Genomic DNA, 21,532 nt, shown 5'->3' with positions numbered 1-21,532 from the left:
TATCATGGCCCCCAAAGTTCCATTAAACCTTTCCACCAGGCCATTGGTTTGATGGTGGTATGGGGTGGCAACCAAGTGGTTCACCCCATGAGTTTCCCACAGTTTTTGCATCGTCCCTGCCAGGAAATTAGATCCTGAATCAGTAAGGATGTCGGAGGGCCAACCTACCCTGGCAAAAATGTCTGTTAGGGCCAGGCACACAGTGTTAGCCCTGGTGTTGCCTAGAGCTACTGCTTCCGGCCATCGGGTAGCAAAGTCCATGAAAGTCAGTACGTACTGCTTTCCTCTGGGTGTCTTTTTTGGGAAAGGACCCAGAATATCCACAGCTACTCGCTGAAATGGGACCTCAATTATGGGGAGTGGCTGGAGAGGGGCCTTGACCTGGTCTTGGGGTTTTCCCACTCTTTGGCATACCTCACAAGACCGGACATACTTGGCAACGTCCTTGCCCATCCCCTCCCAGTGGAAGGACTTCCCCAACCGGTCCTTGGTTCTGTTCACCTCAGCATGGCCACTGGGATGATCATGGGCTAAGCTTAAGAGCTTCCCCCGGTACTTAATTTTTGCGGCTGCCATTCTTACCGGTGTCCACCAGAAAGAATCTCCTTGTATAAAAGTCCTTGGTCTATAACAAACCGGGATCGATCAGAAGAGCTGAGAGGCGGTGGGGTGCTCCGTGCCGCCGCCCAAGCTTTCTGCAGGCTGTCATCTGCTTCCTGCTCAGTCTGGAACTGTTCCTTTGAGGCTGGGGTTACCAGTTCTTCCTCAGACTGTGGACTTGGGCTTGGTCCCTCTGGAAGCGATGTAGGTGATGGGGTTGTTTCCATTGCTGGTGAACCGCTCTCCGCTGGTGCACCTGAGGGTATTTCAGGTCTGGCTGAGCCTTTTGGGTATGGCTGTCTGTTGCTTCTGCCAGTTCTGGCTCGCTGGCGCCCTCTGGCGTTGAGTTTGAAGATGTGGTTGCACTTGCTGGTGCTGGTTGCTGTTCCCGTTCCGGGCCTGGGACTGGAGGTGCTGTGGCTGTTTCAGTAGTTGGCATGGAATCCGGGTCCACTACCTCTGTCTGGATCTCTGGTAACACAGACGGGGCATCTGTGGACGGCTCAGGAACAGGAATGGGTCTGGAAGCTTGCCTGGTTTGGCTACGGATAACCATTCCCACTCTCTTGGCCCGCTTCACCTGGTTGGCCAAGTCTTCCCCCAGTAGCATGGGGATAGGATAATTGTCATAGACTGCAAAAGTCCACATTCCTGACCAGTCTTTGTACTGGACAGGCAGTTCAGCTGTAGGCAAGTCTACAGCTTGTGACATGAAGGGGTAAATTGTCACTTGGGCCTTTGGGTTGATGAATTTGGGGTCTACGAAGGATTGGTGGATAGCTGACACTTGTGCCCCCGTGTCTCTCCACGCAGTAACCTTCTTTCCGCCCACTCTCAAATTTTCCCTCCGCTCCAAGGGTTTTTGAGAGGCATCTGGGCCTGGGGATCTTTTGTGTGATGGTGGTGTAATGAATTGCACTCGGATGGCGTTCTTTGGACAGTTGGCCTTGATATGTCCCAGTTCATTACACTTAAAGCATCTTCCATCTGATGGGTCAGTGGGCCGAGGTGAGTTACTGGAGACTGGTGAGGTGGAAGAATAGGGCGTCTGTGGCGTTACTTGAGTTGTATGTGGGTCTTTGGCTGTCCTCGTTTGTGGGGTTTATGGTCGGTGTGCCCCCTGGGGTATTCATTCCCCTTGACCGTAGCTTTCTTGCTTTCTGCCACTTCCATCCATCTGGCTCCAATCTCCCCCGCCTCAGCGAGATTTTTGGGTTTTCCATCTTGTATGTACCGTGTTATGTCCTCAGGAACACCATCCAAGAACTGCTCCATTTGTATGAGGAGGTGCAGTTCTTCCAAGGATTTAACATTGTGTCCTGATATCCAGGCCTCATAATTTTTCCCAACGTAGTAGGCATGTTTGGGAAATGACACATCTGGTTTCCACTTTTGGGTTCTGAAACGCCGACGGGCGTGATCCGGGGTTATCCCCATTCTGTATCTAGCCTTGGTTTGAAAAAGTTTATAGTCGTTCATGTTCTCCTTAGGCATTTCAGCTGCCACCTCTGCTAAAGGTCCACTGAGCTGTGGCCTCAATTCTACCATGTACTGGTCTTCAGAGATGCGGTACCCAAGACAGGCTCTTTCAAAATTTTCCAAGAAGGCCTCAGTGTCATCCCCTGCCTTGTAGGTGGGAAATTTCCTGTGCTGTGGAACCATAATTGGCGAAGGGTTGTTAGGATTGGCTGGTGCATGCAGCCCAGCTTGCGCTAAGTCCAGTTCATGTTTTCTCTGTTTTTCCTTCTCTTCACTTTCTTTTTCTTGTTTTTCCAACTCTCGTTGGTGGGCTGCATTGTTGGCTTCTTCTTGTTTTTGTAGTCTTTCCATCTCTTGTTTGTGAGTTGCCTCATCTCTGGCCATCTGTGTTCTGAGCAGTTCTATCTGTTTTTCCATTGCCTCGAGCTGTACTGCATCTGGTTTTCGTGACATCTTATTTTCTTGTGTTGGGGTACCCTCCGGTGTTTGTTGTCTGAACTGCAGGTTCTCTGTTGCCTCCTGGGGTCTGCCTAGCAACAGTGCTTATTTCCCTTTCTTCCTCTAGCTAATTTTTTCAATGTAAAGTAAACCAGAAAAACCACTTTATTTGCATGTATATAGTGCTGGTATTTGCCTCCTAATGGGAGTGCTATTGTGTGACAAAAGACCCTTAATAGTCTCTTAATGGTTCCTTGCTTAATATGCAAGCCAAAAACTGCCAGAGAGAGCAGAAAAAAAAATTCTCTCTGGTTCCTTTTAAAACCAAACCGTTCCTCTCTGCTTAAAAGCCCCTAGCAGAGAAAAGAAAAATATAATATTCCTACTGGCTTCTGGATTCTATCTTTCCCACAACGCTGCACACCATATCATAACCTAGTCCCAGATTTGGACCTTAGCGTCCAAAATATGGGGGTTAGCATGAAAATCTCCAAGCTTAGTTACCAGCTTGGACCTGGTAAAGCTGCCACCACCCAAAAAATTAGAGTGTTTTGGGGCACTCTGGTCCCCCCAAAAACCTTCCCTGGGGACCCCAAGACCCAAATCCCTTGAGTCTCACAACAGAGGGAAATAAATCTTTTCCCTTCCCCCCTCCAGGTGTTCCTGGAGAGATACACAGAAGCAAACTCCGTGAATCTAAACAGAGGGAGTCCACCCTCTCTATTTCCAGTCCTGGAAATACAAGCACTTCCCTCTTCACCCAGAGGGAATGCAAAGTCAGGCTAGTAAATCTAACACACACAGATTTCCCCCTGACTTCTTCCTCCCACCAATTCCCTGGTGAGCTGCAGACTCAATTCCCTGGAGTTCCCCACTAAAGAAAAACTCCAACAGGTCTTAAAAGAAAGCTTTATATAAAAAAGAAAGAAAAATACATAAAAATGGTCTCTCTGTATTAAGGTGACAAATACATGGTCATTTGCTTAAAAGAATATTGAATAAACAGCCTTATTCAAAAAGAATACAATTCAAAGCACTCCAGCAACTATAGACATGTAAATACAAAACAACAAACCATCTTTGTACTCACAGCTTGGAAACAGAAGATTAGAAAGCAGGAAATAGAAAAAAATTACTCCTCATAGCCGAGAGAGTACAGGCAGAAGACCCCAGAACAAAGGACTCACACACAAAGTTCCCTCCACCCAGATTTGAAAAAGTCTTGTTTCCTGATTGGTCCTCTGGTCAGGTGTTTCAGATTACTTCTTTCCAGGTGAAAGAGACGTTAACCCTTAGCTATCTGTTTATGACAACATGCTTAGTTATGTATTTTCTTAAATATTTTGCTGTATCTGAACCTACGGCTTGAACTATACAGACACTCCTAAAACAAAAGGTTATTGAGCACAGTCAGCATTCTAAGCCAAATGGAAACAGTACTGATGTGGTTACATTCAAACACTGACTTTAAACCTCTATAAATTAAATAATACTGGAATAATTTTCTTTAAGGTTGGCTTTAAATCTCATTAAGGACCACAGAGTAAGCAAAGGGCCCAATCCTGAAAACTCTTACACTTGAGAATAATCCCATTAGAATCAATGCATTAGTTGCATGAACAGTAGTTGGCAAATTCATGCCCCAAGTTTGAAGATTTTAGATTATAGTTATACTTAGGGTGACCATACATCCCATTTTAGCTGGGACAGTCCCTTTTTTAAGCCCTGTCCTGGCCATCCTGACTTTTTTGGCAGGCGTGAGCATTTGTCCTATTTGCTCTTGCCAGCTGGATCAGCTGACAAGAGCAAACGGGACAAAAGCCCACTTTTGTCAAAGTAGGGTGTGGAAGAACGTGCAGGGCTCAGGGCGAGTGGTGATGCCAGCCCCACGGAGGGAGAGAGGCAAGGAAGTGGATCGGGTGAGTAGCCTGGGCCAGCCCTCCTCGGGTGGAAGAGATGCAGGCCAGCCCTGCGGGGGAAGGGGTCTTGGGCTAGACCCATGCAATGTCTCATTTTCTCTTCGGGAAATATTATCACCTTCGTTATATAGAAATTCAGAATACATATGTTTATAATGGAGCTGAAGGAATACATTAGAAAACAGATCAAAAGCAGATTACCTTAGTAAATAAATAAAATCGCAAACTGAGTTTAACACACTAGGTAGATAAGATACGAATTAGCAAATTTCTCACCCTGAGTGATAAACAGGCTGGCAAATTCTTAAGGCACAAGCTGCCTTGGTTCTGCAGCTTGGGTTTTCCAGGGTTTCATACACAGGCTAAGAATCCCTCTAGCTTGGGACCATCATTTCCCACAGTTCAATCTTCCTTCTCAGGTGTTGCCAAGTGTGGTGTTGTAAGGAGAGTGAGGTACCATCATGGTGTCATTGTCCCCCTTGTATATCTTCTTCCCACTTGCTGGAGAGCTCTTTTGCTCTGACCTGGGTCAAACAGTTTCCATTGTGTAGTCCTCTTTCTGAGAGGTTTCTATTGTACACAGTTCCTGGTAATCTTTATTCTTGTGTGCATTTCCTCAATAAACCATTAATATCGTTTGGCCTTTTTTATTGTTTTTCTTGAAAGGCTGCTTGTGGGTGTTTTTAACCTCACAGCATGTTTCAGTAACATGCATAGTCAAACTTCATAACTTCACATACAGTGGTAGTACATACAATCCAAGGAGATATTACTGTCTAGCAGATTAAGACTTTTAGAATGATACCTCACAAAGCATACTTTGTACAAAACATATCCTAATTACACAATAGTGATGAATATTGGGGTGCCAGGATGTTACAGAAGGAAATAACATATTAAGTTAACATGTGTCATGCCACTAGAAGATATTGATTAGATTGTCCAACTAATTTACCCTACAAATTAGTTTAATCATGGCTTATGTATGGTGTTTATAGTAAAATAAAATTTTCCCTATTCAAAATTTTCTTCAGTTAGATGGTAGCTAGTGCTAATTGAAATCCAGTGCTGCTGTAAATAACAGACTGTCCTCCCTATGGGGCTGTTTGTTCTACTGTTCAGACCAAGTTTATAACCATTTGTTTTGCTCTTACTAAAAGTCTTCCAAGTTTGTGAGGAATTATAATTCTGTCCTGGTTGTGTATGTCTTTGTATCACCTCAGAACAGTACTGTCATTTTTGGTAAGGCACAGGAAATGAGGAAAATCATACCTGAAACTGAAATTGAAAATACAAGCTATTCCATTGGGGGAACATTTTACGCAAAGCTATAGAAGGCATTATTGCTCTGTTACCATAAATTCTAATCAACCATCATATGAGAGAAGGTCATAGTTTAACAAAACGTGATTTCTGTATTGCTAGGTAAGTGTTAGTGGGTCTGCATGTGTGTATATGTGCGAGTGTGTGAATCTTATTTAAAAGCAAGTATTTTTCTTGGCTGGCCTTTCTTTTTTCTGTATAAGAATGCCACTGGAAAAATGAGAAATTGCTATTAATCTGCTTGGCTCATCTCTCCCTAAATTTCCATCTCTTGAACTGTTTGTTTTCTTTTTAATCAAATATTTCAGAATTTTTGCTTACACGGATAAATGTGAGTTGTTAAATTTAAGTTAGTAGACTAAAGATGCATTATTGGGTTTGGTGCTGTGCTTCAGATGATTAGGATTTAAATCACTGCTTTTTTGGTTGGGTAGAAATTTTCTTGAATTTCATTTAAGCAGACTGAATTTAGAGGATTGGTCTTTATTTTTCTCCGCCCCTCCCCCCCATTTACTTTTTGCTTTGTTCAATCAAAAGGGTGGGAGGGAAAATACAAAATAAATAGAAAACAATCATAATAATGCCTAGCTCTTAAAATTTTTCAACAAATATTTCTCTCACCAATCAGAACTATAAGACTTTTCATCTTCAAAGTAGTTACAAATTTTTAATTCCCACAATATCCATTTGAGAAAGCTAAGTAAATATTATCCCCCACCTTATAAATGGGAAATTGAGGCATATCAGTTAAGTGGCTTGCTTAATGTCTTGGAAGTTCGTGGATCCAAGTCCTGTGCTGAGACAGGTAAATCATATTTTTTATGGAAGTCAATCTGTCTTATTTTTTTCACATGTAAGATGACTGAAAGTTCTTAAGCTTCAATGTGTTGGACTTTTTTCCAGTTACTATTTGTTAAGCAAATTGTTTAAAATATAGTTTGTTATTGACTGAAGGCCTGATCCAAAGTCATTTTAAGTCACTGGAAAGATTCACATTGACTTCAGTCATGAATAGAACAAAAATATGTGGAATCATTAAAAACAGTATAGGCCAGGGGTCGGCAACCTTTCAGAAGTGGTGTGCTGAGTCTTCATTTATTCACTCTAATTTAAGGTTTCTCATGCCAGTAATAAGTTTTAACGTTTTTAGAAGGTCTCTTTCTATAAGTCTATAATATATAACTAAACTATTGTTGTATGTAAAGTAAATAAGGTTTTTTAAATGTTTAAGAAGCTTCATTTAAAAAATAAAATGCAGAGCCCTTTGGACCGGTGGCCAGGATCCGGGCAGCGTGAGTGCCACTGAAAATCAGCTTGCATGCCGCCTTTGGCACACGTGCCATAGGTTGCCTACCTCGGTATAGGCTCTACTTGATATGTTGGAGACAGAATACACAGGAACCAAAAAATGACCCAAAATCTCAATTGCAGGACAGATATCCTTGCTGGACAAAGTAAAGATACCCCTGTTCAAACTTTTTGTCCAGATGTGAATGTTGGAACTCTAGCCATTTATGATATACTGTTGCTGTATTGTTAGGAGGTAGCTCCATGTAACACAAGCCTGTAGTTACCAACAAAGTTATAAGGTGCTAGCCATCAATTCTGTGTATTTAGGAATGATGAACATCCCAATTTTTGATTTTTAAATAACGTTAACCAAGTCTACAATCCTAGTATTTTAATTAACAAAACAACAGTAGCAAAGAGACCAGCTCTATATGCTTGAAGAGTTGGTATTGATAAGTACTGCATTTTGTTAAAATTCCACACACAGGCTTTGTTCTGAAATGTAAGAATAAATCAGTTCTATGGTATATGGATAAAGTATGTTGTGTTTCAATATTCCTGACTAGCAAACTACAAAAACAATTCAACAAGTTTATTTCTGGCAGTCTTTGGAAACTGGCATGTTTTTCTAAAGTTGTTTTTCCAAGTCTGTTTTCCCACTATTCCCACAGGGAATAGATTAATAGGGGAAAATATGCATTGCCCTCCAGATGGCTTCAGTTTTACTATCTCCATGAAGCAACGCTTACTGCTGATGTGGCAATTTGTGCATATTGCCCATTATGCCTTACACTGTGATTTATTGACTTTGACTGGGTTTGTTTGTTTGCTTTAAACAGGTTGTCTCCTGGTTCCGATGTCTACGTCACAGTTTCATCCATTGCCTTAGCAAGATCACAGCAGTGTCGTAGCTCCCCCAGTAATCTGTTGTCCTCGAGTGAGACTGGCTCTGGTGGGGGAACCTACAGACAAAAATCTATGCCAGAAGGGTAGGCACCAGGTTTTTGTTTTTTTTTTTAGGTGCTGTTTGGTAGAGGTTTCCCTCTTCCATTTGGTGGCTAGAGTTATAAAATATATGAGCTGTGCTTACTCTGCTGGTTTACAAACTATTCTTTACATGCAGTTACTAAAACAGTTTTTCTTTCCTTGCCTCACTTTTGAAAAAAAAAGTGAGGTTGAAGAGTCCTCTCACTTTTTCTCTCTCTGACAATGCTCAGGCTAACATCTGCAGAGACCTTGAAGTATTTGAGTCTTCATTAAATGCATCGGTTTCATGTTGCAGTCTTCTTCACTTCACAGCTTTTGCTTCTTAAATGATATCAATAATGCACAGTACTCAGACTGAGTTCTTAGCCTTTTGACTTTGCAGCCTGCACTGCTATTTTGAAGCAAGAAAATGATACATTCATCTAAGACTTGGATAGTTTAGACATAAGGATATTAAGTGACTTATAGCGACTGTTCAAAATAGCATTTATTTCACATATTAAAAGTGTCTCTGATTTCAGCCTGTCTCCTCCAACTTTATTGATATCATGAAGCTCCTTGGAATGATCCACTATTCACATCTGGGGAAAACTCATGGAGGAAGAAATTAAATATGTATCATTTTCAGAGAACGCTGAAAAGGAAAAATGAATCAAACATTTTTAAGTAGGGGAAGAAAAATAATTGGCAATGATAGAACTACGTGCCTAAGAATACCCCTTACAGAGAAGAGGAAGGGAGAAAAAAACTGCTTAATAGTTCATACTGAAACATCTCTCTGGAGTCTCCTTAAATGGTTTGACGGTCAATGTGTAATCCTCTCCAGGTTGGTGCTTATAAAGTCGCAATAGTGATGTAAATTCCATTGTCTGAAACTACCTAGCTCAGTGGTCCCCAACCTTTTCCCGGTGGTGGGCGCCAGACAACGAGCCACCAAGGACCAGGGCCAGCAGACAAGCATCCGCCAAAATGCTGCCGGGAAGCGGCAACGTCAAGAGGCATCGCCACTGCAATGCCGCCGAAAATCAGTGGCATTTCAGCGGCGATACCTCTTGATGACGCCGCTTTTCGGCAGCATTTCGGCGGATGCTTGTCTGTCGGCCAGTATGCTGGCACATATAGATGTCCCGGCGGGCGCCTGACCTAGCTAGTATAACACCCTGTCCTATGCATGTTAGGGAAATCTGCAGATGGGAGCGTCTGTCCTGTGCAGCATGGAAGCATGCAGGTTTAGCAAGGTGTCAAGTACTTTGAGATGCTCTTGCTCCATTACAGATTAGGAAGTTTGCAGGAAAGATACCTTCCACTGCAAATGTTAGGTGCTGTGTGCCTTCCCCTGTTGCAGAGCAGGTTCCCTCCCACACACCAACACAAAGGCCCAGATTCAGAAAAGCATCCCTATTCAGGACAGATTAAGTACTGTTCTGAATAAGGATTGATTTATGCATGTGCCTAAGTGTTGTCCTAAGTGAATCATCCCAAAGTGCACAAAAGTCCTTTCTTAGCCCATTTCACTGTACAAGTTATTCATGCACATACCTATAGTGGATCCTTCTTTGCTTAGTATTTTACAAGTTCAGAAAACAAAACCATACCATGTTGCACTGGAATAATGAAATCAAACCATGTTGCACTGGAATAATGAAATGAACAATGATAAGAAATGGCACTGATCCTCAAAACAGGCAATTTGTTTGGCAAATTTACCTTTCAGAGCACGATGATGTGGCTGTAGAAACTGTTTAGAAAAACTAGCAAGATTTTCTTTTTCTGATGGCGAAAAATACCATGCCCCTCTCAGTCTCCTCTCCATTGTTCTCATGCTCATAAATGGCTGAACCATATTTGTTAAAGCTGTTCAAAACTTCACCTCCAGGTATAAAGACAAAGCATGAAAAATTTCAGCCTGAGAGATGAAAGTTTCAGAATACAAGTAATTGAAAATAGAGGCTAGGATGGAAACTTTATCCAACAATATTTATTGTAACAGTAACTGGTGATCCTACTATATTATTGGTCCTGATCATTCCCCATTAAAAACAATGGCAAAAGCCTCATTCACTTCAGCAGTATCCAGATGGAGCTTGCTGTATATATTATAGATATATGTTTCATGTACACTTCTGTTTGTATTATATGGTTTTTATGTATATGTATGAATGTTACTAGAATGTAAAAAAGGAGTATAAAACAACGAATGAATGTTTTTCCTTTTCTGGCTGTATGAAATAAACTATTTTCCTGTGTTCCTTTGGGAATTAAAGATGCATTTCTGCTGTTTTCTTGAGGCCTGTGACAACTTTTATAATGTAAGTGGCATAAAATATACCACTATAACCAGCACTAATTATTTCCTAGTTTAATTAGTAAGTTTTAAATGGCCTAGTTAATAAAAATAAATAAATAAACATGTTTGTTGCATCTTAATTAATAGGAGAATAATTAGATTTCACCAAGATTAACAAACCATATTTTCATAGATCTCAGATGTCCTCTTTGATAAAAATACACCATAAATTAAGCAAAGCATATTACATTGCTCTTGATGATGAAAATTGATATCAAAGATGTTAATTAGGAGAACATTATGTGAAGAATAAAATATTGAGCCACACAATATGATAAATGAGTTTTTAGATCTTGAACTTCTCTTTAAAATACTGATTCTAATTACTCCTTTTTTATTTTTGGTAGCATGGACAGATACCCACTACCAGATGTTACCACTGTTTCAGTAGTCACTCAGCTAATGTTTAGGGAAGTGATCAGCTTTTTTAAAAAAATATAAAAACCATACATCTCTAATATAATTTATTAATACAGTAATACTTGTGTAAAAGTCTTTCACAGTGTTTAATTTAGACAATTCCCATTATCTCTTGGATTATGAGGTAGAATTGTATATGTCCTTTAAATTTTATGGGATGTTGATGGGAAGGAAATTATAGGACAGAATGGAGACCTCCACACAGCCTGACCTCGCACCTACAGTGTGTGTGAGGTCACACTGCAGAGGACGCCATTTTGCATTCAAGTGTACTGTTGCATGCCTGACTAAATATGTGATGGCATGCTACTGGTTGGCAGGTTTCCATTTCAGTATTAGGGATCACCTGGGAAGGCTGTGTTTGGCAGGATGGGATTTGTTTATTTTCATTTCAACTGTTATGTTTAGTAGTTGGAGCTGGGGAAATTCCATGATGTGAATTATTGTGAAGTGTACAAAGCTTATCTGCTGTTGCTGTTTATCAGTTTTAATGGTTGTTTTGTGTGGTTTTTTTTTATTTTAAATTCTAGATATGTTCACGAAATCCGTCAAGTAATGGTCCAACTATGACTAGAAGATCTGAATCTAATATTTAAAATGCAGTATTAAAATCATACAGCATGTTACATTTACAGATATTGATGGATAAAGGAGGATCCTGTGTATTCCACAATTGTTTAGCAGAGGAATTTGCCAGAATCCATCCTTTGCTTGTGTTTCAGAATCTAGGCTTTCATTTAAATAAAAAACGGTTTTAGTTCTCATGGCTGCAAATGGAACCCTACAAATATGTGCTGAGTGTAAAATTATTACCCTGTGTCTCCTTGAATCTGCAGACAACCTGAAACGATAGTTCGGAGAGGGGAGTTGCTCCGGTACCTCTCAGAACAGTATCCCTTTATTCATTTTGAAATATAATACAAATTTCAATGTCAAATTAACTGTTTCACAGCTGATCATTTTAACATCCCACAAACTTTAATAGATTCATCCCATAGACTTTAACTATCTTCCACATCTCACACCCTTCCAGATGCCAAAAGCCCCAACTGTCCACTATTAACTGCCAGAATCATTTGCTTCTATGTTAGTTATGCATTTTCAGTACATTACTCTGCAGCATATTTGAAAATTAAAAATTTTGGGGCAGCATGAATAAATTTAATGTCATATTAAATAAGGGGGGGGAGATACTATAATAGCTATTTTTCATTTTCATATATATTTAAATCAAATTTCAATTTTTGTGTGTGATTTTCCTGGAGGTGTTACAAGAATCTCCAGTCTGCTCCACTGGAGTATGTTTGAATACACAGGGTCTTGCGCCAGAATTTAGGTCAAGGTTGCTATGGTGTATACAGGGCCTTAACTACAATTGAATTTAAGTGGGAAACATAGTCACCTGTCTCTGTTCAATTTTTAAGATCTCTTTACTCCTCTCCTCCCTATCTACATTCCTTGCAGGTACTGTGCAGATTAGTACCACATCCTGAATGCCTGGCCTTTATAAATGACCTCTTGTTTCTGTACCTTCTTGATATGCCTTTGAGTTGCTTTTTGCTGTGGATTTCCGCTTGTCAGATACTTGCTTATTGAACAGACATATACAAGTATCACACCACAATTTGAATACATTGTATTTAGTGTCTTAATTAATTTGATTGACAGATCCCCTCATGATATGACTTTCAATCAGGCCTATGCTCTTTAGTCAGTCACGGTATGTCAACACTCCACTAAAACACCTGCAACTGGCCTGTCTCAGGGGACTCAGGAGACTTAGACTTCAGAGCTATAAAATTGCAGTGTAGCTATTCCAGCCTGGGCTGGAGCCTGGACTCTGGGAACCTGCAATGGGGGAAGGTCCCAGAGCACAGGCTCCAGCCTGAGTCCAAACATCTACAGTCCAGTTTTATAGCTTTGCAGCCTGCACCCCATGAGTCTGAGCCAGTTGACATAGGCTAGCTTTGGGCATTTATTGCAGTGTAGACATATCCTTAGGCACTTTTGAAAATCCCACCCAAAAATGTGTGTGGAAATTATTAAGGAAAAACGATGGCTTCAGATATTCATCTATCTCGGCCAAAGCTGATCCATTATCTCAAAGCCACAAGTTTGAAACTAACCCAAATCAGTCATTCACCCTAAATTACCCAGGTAATGGCTATTCCATGGCCCATGTGGAATGTATTGGTGCTTTCAGTCTAGTTATTAATGGACAAATGCCCACATCCCCAAAATCACTGCTACTGTTGGCACGTAGTGACATACTGGTCACTGCGGCAGATAAGCCAAGGATAAAATAGTCTATGAAGTCTGTAAAACCTCACAGCCCACTTTATTGGGGGGATAGCTCAGTGGTTTGAGCATTGGCCTGCTAAATCCAGGGTTTCAGTTCAGTCCTTGAGGGGACTATTTAGGGAATCGGGGGCAAAAATCTGTCTGGGGATTGGCCCTGCTTTGAGCAGGTGGTTGGACTAGATGACCTCCTAAGGTTCCTTCCAACCCTAATATTCTATGAATGGCAGAGTAGGGAAATTCACGCAGTCACTCCCTATGTTGTACTTATGTGGCTAGATAGCACTTCATGGTCTAGGACTGTTGATCCAGCTCTTTTTAAATACTTAATTTTTTAAAAGAGCCTAAGTGAGTTGGGGCCACAGTTCCACTGGCTTTCAGTAAAATTTGTAATCTTTAAATCACACCTTTAGTGAATGAAATCAGACTTAAAAAGCTCTGCTTTGATCTGAAATTGGTGCTTGAATAAAAAAGAATTCTAATTCGGCCTTTGGAGGCATCATTAGCCCATTGGATTTTCTCATGACTGGTCATGTGACAAACCAATCAGGTATTGGACCAACTTCTGTTGGTGGAAGATACAAGCTTTCAAGCTGAACAGAGATCTCCCTCAGTTCTGTGTACCTTCTACCAACAGAACTTGGTGCAGTAAAAGCTATTATCTCCCCAATCTTGTCTCTCTCATATCCTGGGACCAACGTGGCTACAGCTACACTGAAAACCAGTCATTGTTAAACAACCTTTTGCTCCCCTAATTTTGCACTCATTTTTGGCTGAAGAATTAAAAATTTCATATTGATGCCTACTGGGGTGGGAAATTGCAAAAAACAAATTCAACTTTTTCCTTGGTGCCTCTTGTTTGTTCTCTCGAAATAGTTCTCTTGAAACCAGTGCTTAATTTGTAATGAAAAAAGGTGTCAGGGCTCCAGCAGTTTTTTTTACATTCATAACTGATGCAGCAAGCCTAGATGTGCCAGGCTAGAAACTGCCAAGCCTAGAGGTGCCGGGCTAGAAACTGCCAAGCCTAGAGGTGCCGGGGCTTAGCCTTAGCAAGGCCTGGCACAAAGTAAGCAATGCTCAAAACTCGATGATCAACTGAAAAAAGTGAACCTACTGTTTACATTAGTAAAAACAACTAACACTTCCAGAATTGCAACAAAATAATTTAGCATATTTTAAGAGCAGAAAAAGTTCATCTGACTTAGCATGCTGACTGGTGATTTAGTACACAGTTAGGACCAATTTTTGGTTACATAATTATTTTTTTTTAACTGATACCAGGGGTTCTTGAACAGAGGTGCTCAGTAAATTAATGGTTTAATATATATACTGTGTATTTTATAAATAAGAGGTGGTAAGTGACCCCCAACAACTGAAAGGAAAAGCATTATAAATCCCACAAGAAGCTATGTTTCTGGATTTCTGGGTCAAGTTACTTGATGTAATAACCGTTTTTCTGTAAGTGCTATTCTTCTACATGGGATTTAAGCATAATTAAAACTGTTGTCTACCTTTGTTTTGGGGACACTACAACAGGTTCGGAATGAGTCGTAGATCCCCTGCCTCCATTGACAGGCAGAACACGCAGACAGATACTGGTGGCAGCGGCAAATCCACACCAAGCTGGCAGAGGAGTGAGGATAGTATTGCTGACCAGATGGGTAGGTAACTTCTGCAGTAAGCAAAGGGTGTTAACTATAAGGTGACTTTGGCAAGATATTTCTCCGTGCAATGGGAGAAGCTTCTAAAGCACTGTATTTACTCTTTGTGAATGTTACTCTTATTAATCAGAATGAATGATTAGATCTTAGATATACTTCAGTCTGTGTCTTTGAGACCTCTGAGTATCACCTGAGGAAGAACTGCAGTTATTGTGAGGCTAAACCTTTCATAATTCTCCCACTTTCTGGAACACCATGTCCTTAAGAACTGGTTGGATAGACACACTTATTAGTTTGTCTTGCTGTTGAAGACTTGTTTGACCACACCTACTCTCCCCAGTGGCTCGGCTTAGTTTAATTTTCGCTTAGTTTATCTTCAGTGTTCGTGATTTTTCCCTTTCAAATGGTGCTATATAAATGCAAATTGATTGTTTGATCATTGAAGCTATAAAAATCTCATGTAAACAAGGCCAAATATATGCTGTTTCTTCTTCAAGTCATTGCAGAACTGTATTCCACTGAGGTGTGCATGCACCCAACGCACCGAAGTCAGAGAATTTTGCTTAGCAGTCCCTGTTGGGACAGCACTTGCACCCTGTGGCCCGCAGCCTCTTCCATACCTATATCAGGATGACTCTACTCTGACACCCCCCTGCCCAAGTTCCTTTTCACTGCCCGCAGCTTGAGTTGGAGCTTCCTGTGTGGATTTTACCTCTTGGTTTCTAACAACGGTGCGATTGTCTGTAAATTGTTATACCCTTGTAGTCAGTTTAGGAATTAGTTCTGTTTATAGTGTTATGTGGTACTATGCCTTCACTAGGATTTAAGCTCCATCCTTTTTGTGGGGTGGCATTTCCAAATAACAATCCCCATAAATGGTGGTGGTTGTATTTTAGGAGAGAGAGAGACAATAGAGAGCTCCATTTGCCATTCCTTTAGGAAAAGCACTCAAGTTGCCTTGCACTTGTGTTTAAAACAGCACCTCGTGGAACAAGCCGTGAATCCAGATTTGGCCCTCTGCAGATCACCAGGGCCATCAGTATTCAGAGCTGGTGTGGACCTTGGATAGGCCACCAGATTCAGACCCTTCTCAGAGAAAAGAGGACCAGTCCCCTTCATCTGCTCCCCCAAGGAAGAGAACTCATAAAACTAATCAGAGCCACTCCCAGGCTCAAAGAGACTCTTCTCCTCTTCTAAGAGGAGTGTGGCACACTGCCATGTCTCAGTGAAGAGGGCTTCTTGGCTGCAGAACTCAGGCATTGCTCTGTACATAAAACCAGACCATAGAAGAAATACCATTTGATGGACAGTCTTTGTTTTCTGAAAAGACACTTGAGAAGTTACATTTTTTTATGAACTTCAGGCTATGTTACGGTTTCTCTGAAGATAGCCTCAAGCTGAAGGTGGACCATGCCAAACTGATTCTCATTGCACCTGTCTGGCCAAGACAGTGTTCGTTTTTTGACCTTAGTCTATCTGTTCAGACTCACAGATCTTGTGTTTATCGTCCCACCCACATCTTGAAGAACAAGTTACACTACAGGTCAATAACCGGATTTTCATGGAGTACAGTCAAAACCATTGAGTGGTAAAGAAATAGTACGACAGATGATATTGCTGTTTAGGACTAGACAATAGATTCTTCTAAAAATAGCTGTTTGTTTATAGATGGTTTGATGAGAAATACTTGGGGTACTTATACAAGATGTGCTTGAAGTTCAAAGGGGAAATAAATATGTATAGTTAAGTGATCACTGTAACTTGTCTGTTCTGCCTTGCTTACAGCACAGCTAAACAGGGATGGACCAAGTTTTCTAATTTATTGTCCTCTGGCCATGTGAACAAAGAGACATTCATTTTCATGGTATGCCAGCACCTGGTTTAATATCCTGGCCCCATCCTCTTGGATACTTGCGGCACAATCCTCACCTGATGATGTAAATATTCATGGCTTCATTGACTTCAGTGGAGCTGTACTGATTTACTACGGGTGAGGAGTTGGCACTTGGTTGTTCACATGCGGTTTGTATACCATACGTTCTGTATTTTGAAATAAATTTATGACTGAATGTCCAAAGGTTTCGGTTAATGACAGCAGTGGGGAAAAATCAAACTGTAACATCAGATTTCAAGTTTTCTTAATTTGTCTCACATGCCTCTACAGTGTATATACTGTGTAAGTGCAATGTTGCTTGCTGTATTGCAGAACCCACATGCCATCTCCCAGCTGTATCAAAAGTACTGCCATCCTTCAGAGACGGCCCCAGTGGAAGACTGATGAGGCAGGATCCTGTTGTTCACTTGTCTCCAAATAAGCAGGGTCATGTAAGTTAACTTATTAAAAATTATTTTCAAATGTTTGACTCTGTTTCTGCCCAAAAGGCCTGGGTGCGGCTCAAAGGCAAAGTATCTTTCAAAAACATAATGATAAAATCAGCAAAAAAGCGTTCTCTGTTAGAATATAGAAGAATCAGCAAAGCAAATGCCTTTTCAGTATTCCAGAAGCTAAGCATGGCTTTAATAGCAAATTTCTTAGCAGGAACATTTTACTGCCAGTTGAACAGCAGGTTTTTGGTCTGGTACCTGGTGATAAGCAGAGGATTTGTGGGAACATTGTTCCCAAAGGAAGTATCCTTTGTAAATCCCGCTAGCTAGTCCCAGGCCACAGATAAATACAAGATTTGGGGAACTTACCAAAGATGCTTCATATGGCAATGTTTAGAAGTTTGGCGCAGCAATCCATACACATACGTTGAAATATAAATAGCTCTTCTCTTGCCTCTACACTTGTTTTTGTTTTCATTTTCCTTTTTTTATCTAGTCTCTCTCATTTATTTCCTTTAAATGTGATCATAACTTTTCCCCTAGTTGGAAAGGTTCTTCCATAATAGCTGCTGGAGTCCTGCCTGAAGGAGTTTTTCTTACCTTTATACATATGTTCAATCGCTGGATAGAAAACTACATCCTTCTGACCCTGTAGAACTGGGTAGGAACACCCTTTGGAGCTTGTCAGACATGCATCTGTTTATGAAGTGTGCAGCATTCCCAACCTCTGCCAGCCCTGAAAGGGAGAGATCCAGATTAGAAATCAAATTTGAGTCCCCTGCAATGGAAAGCCAAGTGCTGTTACAAAGGCACCCTTACACTTTTCACAAGCGTGAAACATTATTACAGTAATAGTCGCAACCTTTGCAACTGCAAATTCCATTAGAACCAAAAGAATCTTTCTAACTGGTGAAGCTTTTTAAGTGAATCCACAGTATCAGGCCACTTGTGTGTGTGTGTGTGTGTGTGTGTGTGTGTGTGTGTATATATATATAAATTTCCTTATGATATAGTTATCTAAATTAAATTTCTTGATAATGCTGAAATGATCAACTACGTTGACGTATGCACAAATAACATTCCCATACAGATATTTGTTTACGATTTGCTGTTGCTGACCAGCACTCTGTTTTGGACATAGCTGGCAAAATTCTTTTATTACCAGCTAGTAAAAACCCTCCTTTATAAAAGTGATGATGCCCTGTCTTCTTGCACTCAGCAGTATGAACCAGTTTTTGCATTTTTATACATTTGGTCTTTATATTAACACATCTGAACAGATGTCAAGGTAGGAGATGGGAAATGACTTGTATGTAATAAATAAGGCCAAAGAGAAATATAGAACTGGAAAAATTGAACTAAACTGAACTTGAGGTCCCTTTGTCCTACTTTTCTATGATAAATTAATACTTGCATTGTTGTAATTCAATGTTTGCTTTGCTGTTATTTATTCTTGTAGATTGATGGATGGTAGGAAGAGAAACAGCCTTACTGAAGACTAAAATAGTTGAAACTGAAGATATTTAGGAATTAGAATCAATTTAATGACTGTTACTCCACATTTTGTATGAATTCTTACTGTAGGACATCAACAGATTGGAGAGAGAGTGAGATTCCTGATACTGTGTGGATCCATGCTTATTTCTCCATCCTCCACAAAATTCTATATATAGTTCATAGCCCCTTGGCCTAGAGCCTGAGCTGTGCTTGGTACAATGGGCTCCATGGAGAGAGGAGGGGTTTGGGAGGGAGAGAAGGAAGGAAGGAGAAGTAATAAAGGTGGCTTTAAACAACCTTTTCACCCCTTCCCCTGTCTTCTGACCATCTAACCACCAAGTATCTCTCTTGCATAAAGTATAACAGCTTCAGACCTGATTGTATGGATGAGCAGAACATCCAGAATTGCATTTGATAGGAATTAAAAACAAGAAATTCAGAAGGGATACAACCCCTCATGCTTCAGGGCATTAGTCAACAACTAACTGATGATGGGGGATAGGAAGAAATTTTCTTTATAATCAAGTTATTTCACAAATGCCCACAATGAAGTTTAAAGCATTCATTTAAAGCATCTGGCGCTGGCTGCTGTCAGAGAATAGTGAACTAGATGAACTCTGGTTTGGTCATTCCTCTGTTCCTCCTTTTGCTCACTGCACTGAAACCTCTTTTCTTTTAACTCTGCCTTTTGAAGGTGATACTTTCAAAACCAAATAATACATTTCAGTGTTTATTTGCAAAGGAGATTGCTGCTGAGGAAGCAGTGAGCTTCCTAGTAAAGGGGGGCCTGAGTAGTCAGAGATGCCCCTTCTGTCCTTTCTTAAACCTTTGGGTAAGTAATCAGATTACTAAAATAACACACGCTTCAGCTGTGGATTGATGGGTTCTCATGTCCTAAACCAACTTAAAATGAGCATCTGTGCTGTTTTTAATTATAAGCACTTTGAAGAATTGGGCACTTCTCTACTGTTATGCAGGTGCGATTGAATATCACAAGTTTAAACGTGAATGGTCAGTTTTTCTTGTGAGTGGGCTTTGTACAGGTGACTGAATTTTAAAGTAAACAGTGTAAAAATATTGTGAGGTAAATTAGACGTTTTCTGATAAATTAAGGCATGATCACCCAAGGTCATACTAAGCCTTTAAAATGGGTATTAAACTGGTGGCCTGAGTTATGTCTGTGAATTTTAGACTTTCTGAGTCCCCCCCAGACGTGTAAAAGTAGAGCTCCCATACTGCAGTTGTGCCTTCTTTGTCTTGTCTTCATCATGATCATTCTGAATTAAAGCCATGAACATTTTTTTGTAGTCTGACAGCCACTACTCCAGCCACTCCAGTAGCAATACTCTCTCCAGCAATGCCTCCAGTGCCCATAGTGATGAGAAATGGTATGACAGTGGTGATCGCACTGAGTCAGAGCTGAACAGCTACAACTACCTTCAAGGGACTTCAGCTGATAGTGGCATAGATACCACCTCATATGGCCCCAGCCACGGCAGCACAGCTTCTCTGGGAACCTCAGCAACGTCTCCTCGATCAGGGCTTACAAAGGAGAAAGTGACACCACTGTGGCATAGTTCCAGTGAAGTAGTCTCCATCGCAGACAGGACTTTAGAAAAAGAAAGCCATGTTGTAGATCGGAAGACGGAGTCTTCACTAAGCCTGGATATTCATACCAAGAGTCAACCAGCCTCCAATCCTTTAACAAGAGAGAACAGTGCTTATAGTCTTAGTGATGCTGTTTCCCACGCAAGGTAATTTTCTCTCAAGTAATGACTGATGCCCCTTCCACCTTCACTCTCTCTCTCTTTAAGATGAGAAGTGACTGTTAAGGGAAAATTGTGTGCCTATTTTGGCTAACCCAGAGGTTTGAAAGATTCCAATGCATAAGGTGTTTGACAGTGGACACTACATATGGTATTTGTATCTCCCACTGGTGGGTCTAGTCAGTCTAAGGAGTGTGTGAATATTTGTGATAGCAGGAACATGCTCCCCTCTACCACTGTTACACATGATGTAAGATTTTAGTATGATAGGTGTATTATAGGGAACATTGTGCAAGCATTGCTTTTCAAATAATTGTCAACAAGGGGATAAATAAATTTAACAATACCCATTTGATTTTGGAATTTTTGTTTCTTTTTTTCAAGTGGTGGTTTCATACAGGAAAATATAGCTGTACATTTGCTTCCTCTTTTCATGCCCCCCAATCTTTTTGCTTAGATACTTGGGAGGTAGTGCCATCTAACACATACAGTAAGGGACAAGGAAATGAGGAGACCTAGAATCTAGTATCCACTGTGCTACTGACTGTGTGTGTGACATAGGACAGTCACTTTACCTTTTTCTTTCAGTTTCTCCATTTGTAAAATGAAGATAATGAACATCTTTATAAAGTGCTTTGAGCTCCTTAGATGAAAGGCACTCATTCTACAAGTGAATCATAAAAATTAGAGGTGAAAAAAAATCAGATCTTCTAGCTTAATTCCCAAAATACTAAATATAATTATTTTTTAAATGTTATTAATCATTGTAAGAAGAAAAATGCATTTATGACATAGTACTAAGCAAAAAAAACAAATCTGCAAAGGAAGCATTTGTCTTTTTTTTCTTCTTTCTGGTTTTAGGCAGGCAGTTGCATTTATTGTTGTTTGTATTAATTTCTTTGTATTTTTAAGAGACAGATAAGATATCTAGTGGGCTGGAGGGTAGAAAATATGATGCTAACAGTTCTTCAGTCTAACAGTTCTGTTAGAGGAGAAATGAAATGAGGCAAAGCTGGAGATTTACCATCCAGTTTAACAGCGTCTGATACTGTAACTGCAAGCTGGGTTTGTCACAGACTCTGTAATGCAGGGAATGATTTCCTTGCACTCAGTGTCATGGTAATTTCAGTTCGGGATTTTGTTAATGGGGTTCCATCCTGTTCTGCCTGTGTTCTAGGGGCA

General features: G+C 40.5%; 1 protein-coding gene across 8 annotated transcripts in view; it reads left to right on the top strand.

Annotated features, from left to right (window-relative positions):
• Positions 1-21,532, top strand: part of SIPA1L1 (signal induced proliferation associated 1 like 1) — a 406,115-nt gene that overhangs the window by 365,312 nt on the left and 19,271 nt on the right. For 7 of the 8 annotated variants that reach the window (XM_030559663.1, XM_030559661.1, XM_030559662.1 and 4 more), the window contains 4 exons: positions 7,889-8,038; positions 14,638-14,762; positions 16,969-17,087; positions 19,893-20,338. In XM_030559663.1, the coding sequence (XP_030415523.1) occupies positions 7,889-8,038; positions 14,638-14,762; positions 16,969-17,087; positions 19,893-20,338 (840 nt within the window). The remainder of the gene's footprint in view (positions 1-7,888; positions 8,039-14,637; positions 14,763-16,968; positions 17,088-19,892; positions 20,339-21,532) is intronic. The other variant, XM_030559664.1, reaches the window with a different exon arrangement.

The sequence above is a fragment of the Gopherus evgoodei genome, chromosome 4 (genome assembly GCF_007399415.2).
Source record: "Gopherus evgoodei ecotype Sinaloan lineage chromosome 4, rGopEvg1_v1.p, whole genome shotgun sequence".
Lineage (NCBI taxonomy): Eukaryota > Metazoa > Chordata > Testudines > Testudinidae > Gopherus > Gopherus evgoodei.
Note: the sequence above shows the minus strand (reverse complement) of the source record. Positions and strands in the feature narration are given on the sequence as shown.